Source organism: Clupea harengus, chromosome 9 (assembly GCF_900700415.2).
Source record: "Clupea harengus chromosome 9, Ch_v2.0.2, whole genome shotgun sequence".
NCBI classification, from domain to species: Eukaryota; Metazoa; Chordata; class Actinopteri; order Clupeiformes; family Clupeidae; genus Clupea; species Clupea harengus.
Window position 1 is genome coordinate 16491767 of NC_045160.1, and position 7354 is coordinate 16499120.

The following is a 7354-nucleotide window of genomic DNA, read 5'->3' on the forward strand; positions in this document are numbered from 1 at the left end:
TACAAGCCGCGTCCCTCTCCTCCACAGCGAAAGATGCAACTTGCCCTCTCAAGTCAAGTAAAGGTCACCAGGTTAGCCTCTATGCGTTGCTGTAGAATGCAGAGGCACCTGCTTGCGCGCACCGGGGGTCACCGACCACCTCCTTGCGCTCTATTCTGTCACGGCAGCGTTTGAACTGGCCGGGATCAGAGCGATGGTCTGTCCGCCTCGCAAGTGTTTATTCACAGGCTGTTTGAGGAGTTTATCCATCACGGTTGCAGCACATCATTGCTGTGGCAAAGCTGAATGGAAAAGAAAAACAATGATCAAAAGCAGACTATTATGCCTTTGATTAAAACTATTGTCAGACATGGGAATCTAGCAGTGTCTCATTAATGACTGTCATAAGTGACCCAGATTGATCTCGTATCAAGTTGTTTGGTGATCAATAGAAGATCTATGATGTCATTTTGAATATTCAGACTTTCAGACCACACTTAGAAATCTCTTTTGAAATAATAATAATAAAATCTATAATAATAATAATAATAATAATATTTCTTAATCCCGCCCATTTAACGAAAGTAGGCAACTGGGTCCAAAGTTCACTAAGTTTGACCGATAATGGTGGCCAATAAAAGCGCCTGAGCGCAGTGTGTAAACAAGGTCTATATACCTTCAGCTCAGTCAACACAGTCCGCTCTGCTTTGCACCATTTGCATGAAGGACCGCTGTTCCCTGCCCCCTCATTAGCATGCGTTATATTGCCCTCCTTACGAAAGCATCATGGCAAGTCATACCACTCCGGCCAACGGGGAAGTGAGTCAAGCAGGTGTCTTTGTGAGGAATTTCACATAAACACGGAGAAGAGAGAAAGGGAAAGACTTTTTACATTTCGTTTGGTTTGTTTGGTTCGTCTTCATGTTCAGATCCACTTGAAATAGACTATATAAATAATAATATTAAATAGATAGTGGACATCATTAAAAACTTTTTTGATGTTTGCAAAAATGGTGTCCAAGTTGACATCTTTGCAGCAGGAGCTCTTGAGCGCCCTGTTGGATTCAGGAGTAACCAAAGATGTGCTTATCCAAGCGCTGGACGACATGGACCCCACGCCGAACGGCTTTGGAGTAAAACTGGAGAACTTACAGATGTCACCGTCAAATTCTAAAATGAATGGGAGCGACACGGATTCCAAGCCAGTGTTTCACACGTTAACTAACGGACATGGGAAAGGAAAGTTGTCCGGGGACGAGGGCTCTGAAGACGGAGATGATTTCGACACACCGCCGATTTTGAAAGAGCTCCAGTCGCTAAACACAGAGGAGGCAGCGGAGCAGAGGGCAGAAGTGGACCGCATGCTAGCGTGAGTTCAACAGTCCAAAGATGGTCAAGTTCCTCTTTGACAGGATAAATATCAACTTTCAAATATGGCCTGTAAATGACAAGGATCATGTTTGGCTTTTTGATAGCTATAAAATTATCAGATGTTTACAGTATGAAAAAAATGTCTGTCTATGTAGGCCTAAATGACTTCCGCCGAGTTGTCCGTTATCAACTCTAAGTTCCACTTCTCTCCAGAAGTCTAAGTAGGCCTAATCAGAAGAATAGAAAATGAGTAGAAAAAATTACTAAATTTTGCTTTAGATCAAGACGACTGTAAAACAATAATCCTGTCCGGTGTCCATAGCAGGTAATTTCCATCAAATCTGAAAATCTATGTGAGGCCTAGGCCGGCTCCCATAATGTAGTCTAAATTATGAACATCATGTTAAGATCATTTAAACAACGCGCCAGTGTCTTTCTTCATTCTGGCTACTAATTATCTACATCGTTTATTATTATTTAACCTTTGCGAAATATCAACTGAACAAGATCTACGTATTTATAATTAACCAGGCATGCGTCATGTCCACATATGTCTTGAAATCACTACGAAACTGTCATGTATGGTCTTTTTGCGGCACGATAGAAATACACCTACCAATCTAAGATACCAAAAATATAAAAATCCAGAAAATATGATAGAGTAGGAATCTATGATAATTTGTTCTTCACCATGAGAATATTAAAGAAAACGGTAGTCCTAATAACAAGTTGGCCATTGCAAATTAATGGACGTTAGCAGAACTGTAATAGCTATAACTAAGAATAGTTATAAAGCAGTAAGGCCTGTTTGAGCCTAGTTAATAACTATTTATAATAATGATAATAGAATAATTACACTGATTACTGAAAGAAGAATAGCCATGTAAATGCTGTTTTTTTAACTAAGGATGCCACATTTATTCACGGTGTTTAGAATGTATTCATAATTTTCAATGATCGCAGGATTGCTGTCAACATGCTGTGTGCAAAAATCAAAACTAAACCACGTGGAGCAGAGTTATTATTAATTTTATTCTATAAATCATCAACTGAAAGATACACAGTGGCGTATGATTAGAATGAATGGAGATCTGGTTATTCATTGTCGAAAGTTATAAACCAACAAGCTTAAACGTTGACGTTCTCTAAATCAAACAGTCGACGTAGATGTCCTACAGTTAGACTCGCAATAAGGTTACGGGGCTATTTCATCTGAAATGATTTAGGTAAGTAACAATCTTTACATGTAAACCTAGTTCAATATGACGCAATGTATCTCTGCGTCTCGCACTGGCTCTTTAATGTATACACTGAAATAAGCAGAACATTTGCCTCACATTAGGCCTTCGTAATGGGCTACATTTGACCTTAAAATACATTATTTTGTATGTGTTGTTGTACAATTATCGTTCACTTTCAGGGCATTCCAAAGCGGATATATATGCAAACCATTGGAATATAGGCCTAGATAAATACATTTAACCAGGGTGCTCCTTTGAAGATATAATTTGAGCCTACTAAATGTTAAAGTTCAACTCTGAATACATTTTAGTACTGCATGGCAATTCAGTAAGAGATCCAGGAGGCCCCGTGGAGTTGGTCAAAACAGTCAGGTACAGAATGCTTATTTGAGTAGTCTTAGTTACAACACGACACGAAATATATTGTTTATCATCACTTGATTTTTTGCGGATTAAAACATACATGACTTGAAAAAAATTATATTTTTTCGAGCCCGGTCTTTCCCTAATTGAGTTGTCCGACAAACACGTAGGCTAACCTTTGAAAGTATTTACAACCTATTGAATGAAATGATTAACGATCGTTTATTAGGGTACTTAACAGCTGTCTGTAGACGTACTTACGAGCCTTTTCAGTCAAAGACACTTACAAAATGAACAGCAATGAAACTTCATTTTTACAGAGAAAAAAGACGAAAATGACTGTCTAGTGTCGTAGCTTTGACCTGTCTGCAGTCATAGTGCGTAGCTAAGGTCAGAGAAATATGCCAAGCATGCCCAGGAAAAGTTGGATATTTGGATTATTCACCAACCCCCAACTTTTTAGGCTATTACTACTGTGTGGATTTACAAATCTGTAATGTTTCCTGTCTGTTGTTTTGGCCCCGTTGTTTCTCCAGCGAGGACCCGTGGCGCGCAGCTCGTATGATCAAAGGGTACATGCAGCAGCACAACATCCCACAGCGCGAGGTGGTGGACGTTACCGGGCTCAACCAGTCGCACCTCTCGCAACACCTTAACAAAGGCACGCCCATGAAAACACAGAAACGAGCGGCGCTCTACACCTGGTACGTCAGGAAACAGCGGGAAATTCTGCAACGTAAGTTCATATTTTAATTGGTTTCTCTGCTTCTTTGCTTGCTGGCTAGAATGTCAGAAACTGTTTGAGGATGTAATGGGTCGATAGGACACTACTGTTAGAAGCGCATGCAGCTCGTCTGGGAGCGGTTTCTGTGAATGCAGTTGCATGTTAAAAGTAAATTATTTTTGTCATCATGCCAGATTCTTAAAATAATGAACTAATAAAATTATGGTCCACAATTAGAAAATGATGGTCATGCGTGTATATTTCTTTTTTTCATCAATTTGTTCAACAATATAATTATAATACAATGATACAATCAGCTAAAATGCTTTTGTATGGAATATTAAGATTGCCGTAGCATTGTTTCAATTTACAAGGGGTTCTGAATTAGTTTGCTTGGGAAATCTTATCATTTAATACAACTTATTACATTGCAAGTTGCAGCTCTAATCAGTGTAATTACCCAGAAATAAACTCATGTTTGACATGTTAAATTCATGATAAGTTTTCACTGCTTCTCCACATTACATCGCCTGGATCAAATGTACCATCTCTTATTTTCGCAGAGTTCAACCAGGCATGTCATGGTTCTGTCAGTATGACAGACAAAGGCGGTCAGGATCAGGTGCTGTTTTTTTTCCCAGAATTCAATCAGTCCGGTCAGGGCATGGCACCACCCAGCGACGACCCGGGCGGTGAGCCCGCCTGCAAGAAACTGCGGCGGAACCGCTTTAAGTGGGGGCCCGCTTCCCAACAAATCCTTTACCAGGCCTACGATAGGCAGAAGAACCCCAGCAAGGAGGAGCGAGAAGCACTGGTGGAGGAGTGCAACAGGTGAGGGGAGGAAGAGTGGAAAGATGGAAGAAAACTGTCAATCTTATCCTCCACTGAAGGATTATGCTTTTGATTATTTAAAACCTGAAATAATTATATATATATATCAGCTGGTTATAGATAGCTATGACAATATCTTTGCTTGAGATGCCTGGCAGATGGACTTCATACACTCCAGTCAATATCTGCATTCTTGTAAAGCTGCTTTAGATATAAGAGAATACTTTTGACTTTTTCAAGCAGACATTATATGCAATATATCCATATTCACTGGATTTCTGAGAAATTCAGCAGGATTTCTGTTGTAATTCCGGCCTGACTGAATGTCTTCCCCCAGGGCGGAGTGCTTACAGCGGGGCGTGTCCCCTTCCAAAGCCCAGGGTCTGGGCTCTAATCTGGTGACCGAGGTGCGGGTGTACAATTGGTTCGCCAACCGGCGCAAGGAGGAGGCCTTCCGCCAGAAGCTGGCCATGGACTCCTACCCGCCCCACAGCCTCACTACCCTGCTGTCACATGGCTCTCCTCACCACCCGCAGGCCAGCAACTCCCCACCCAGTAAGATGCAGAGTACGTCTGTCCCATACACATGTAGGCACACATACGCACGCACAGACACAGACACACACACACACACACACAGACACAGACGCACACACCCTTATTCTCTACCTGCCCACACAAACCTACAACCACACGTACACTCTCTTTCACTCTCTCTCTCATGTGCATATAGACACTGTCATTCATTCCTGCTGGTTGCATTTGACCTCATTCCAGGTTTGCATGTGATAACATATACATGATAGGCGCCTGCCTCGTTGCAAAGATCAAGTCCTCTCGTTGACACATTCGTTGACAGGGATTAAATCAGTGATCAGAGATTGGTTCTGATCATGGCTATTTCCACAATAAGGCAGTAGAAATGGAAAAGCAGAGCTGATGAGATCATTGACAGCAGGGGGAGGGGGGGGGGGGCAGAGAGAGAGAGTGAGTGAGACCGAGAGAGAGAGAGGGAGAGCAAAAAAGAGAGAGGAGAGAAGTGAAGGGAGAGGTAATCAATAAGAGTGAGTGAGCTGAGTAAATGCCATTGTTATTCTGATCTTTGAGAACACACTGAGAACAATCTACATTGTACCTGCAATCTCTTCTCCTTAGTCAGCAGGCTTGCAGGAGCAAGAGGCTTCCCTGTTCCAAACCAGGGTCACTTCTGGGTCAGAGACAAGCCCAGTGCTAATTCTGTAACAACCACTATCAGTTTTTGTTTGATAATGTTAAATTGTGTCAATTGTGTAAATAATGTAAAAGTTGTCAATCTAGCTAGGTTTCGAACAGTGTTTAATCGACGTCTATGGGAAAGGATTTTCGAACAATCTTACATCTCTATTTACAATCTACTTACAACATACCTGACCAGTCAATTACCTCAGGTTAAAGGGATAGACAGAAAAGACAAGATGAAGAGAGACAGAAGGAGAAAGAGAAAGTTTGTAGTGGGACTCAGGGTAGGTGTAGATGGAAGGGTGACATTTTTTAGATGTTGTAGGGGGGATATTTGTAGGTTAGAAGGGGACGGTTCCTGTGCTGTCTCAAGCAAGGATGACCATGTCCCAGGTCATGTGTCTCTCAGCTCGCAAGGCGTCCTGCCGTCATCTCTCAGGCGTTCTCAGCTGTTTTTGCGTGTCGGCCACTGGGCCGCCACAATAATGGCTCAGCAGGCCACCGCCTTGCGTTGCCAGGCCAACGGCCGCTATTATGCGTGCTTAATTGACAATTAAAATCCCCTGGCTACTACATCTCCCAGCCCTTTGATACAACTTTGGGTGGGTTAAGAGGGGGGGTCTGGGGTGTTCTGCCTTCTACCCCCCCCCCCTGTTCTCTCCTCTCTGTCTCTTTGCCCTGGCTCGGCAGGGAACCTCATTGTCAGAGGTACATGACGGGACTGCAATGACTGTAGGCTAGGTTCATTTAACTCCGCTGGCCCCTTTGGAAAGGAGAGGAGGTGTGGTTAGGGTTTTGGTGTTGAGGATGAGTTCAATTTAAACTCCGCACCCCCACCCCCACCCTCCCTTTAGTGTAATAGGCCAGGCCTAGGCAAGCCTGGAGGAGCACAGGCTGCAACAGCAGGGGCCGTCAGCCCAGTGTGGTGGGGCTTTTCTGGGCAGACAGGACTGATGGGGTATTGCCACTGTTGCTGAGAGAGAAAGAATCAGAGAGAGAGAGAGAGAGTCTGACTGAGGCTCTGTGAGGAAGAGGTCATCCCAGGGTCAGTGCAGAGAGAGCCTCTCACCAACAGGTTTTATTGATCGGGCCAGTGGACGGCGATAAGGGAAAATGTTGGAAGGTCATTGGTGGGCATTTATTTGTTTATGTGTGTGTGTGTGTATGCGTCTGTGTCTGCGTGTGGGTGTGTGTCTGTGTGACCATGATCCTAGTCTGTGCCTGTTTGTGTTTTGGTCCCATCAGGAAAGCAAAGTCAAACAGAAAAGTCCTCTGATCTCACAGACTGGCAAGTGCCCCTTTTTTATGACGCTTGTACCTGCTCACCCATTGCACTGTCAACAGCAATTATCCTCTGACACCCTCAATGAGCTTTAAGTGGTCTTTTTCTCCGAGTATAGACCCATGAGCAATCAAAGAAACAAAGAAAAGATAATCAGTTTACCCAGAGTAAACCTGCTGATTGTGCACATGAGTTTGAGAGTGTGTTCGTCTATGTGTGCAGTGTTGAAAGCCGATCTGGAGGAACTATGGGAACCCATTGTGGACAAACAGTGTCTGTTGTAGATGGAGATGTCACTGACTCGTTGGTCTGACTGATTGCCATGTTCTTTTTGTTTGAGTTTGA

General features: G+C 43.1%; 1 protein-coding gene across 3 annotated transcripts in view; it reads left to right on the plus strand.

The window, feature by feature from the left end:
* The first annotated feature begins 708 nt into the window (after positions 1-708).
* The window catches only part of hnf1ba (HNF1 homeobox Ba), an 18240-nt gene continuing 11594 nt past the window's right edge, over positions 709-7354 (plus strand). The window contains exons 1-4 of one of the 3 annotated variants that reach the window (XM_012824057.3): positions 709-1348; positions 3491-3690; positions 4242-4509; positions 4847-5076. In XM_012824057.3, coding sequence (XP_012679511.1) covers positions 978-1348; positions 3491-3690; positions 4242-4509; positions 4847-5076 — 1069 coding nt within the window. In that variant the 5' untranslated portion in view covers positions 709-977. The remainder of the gene's footprint in view (positions 1349-3490; positions 3691-4241; positions 4510-4846; positions 5077-7354) is intronic. The other 2 variants (XM_031573654.2, XM_012824056.3) reach the window with 2 other exon arrangements.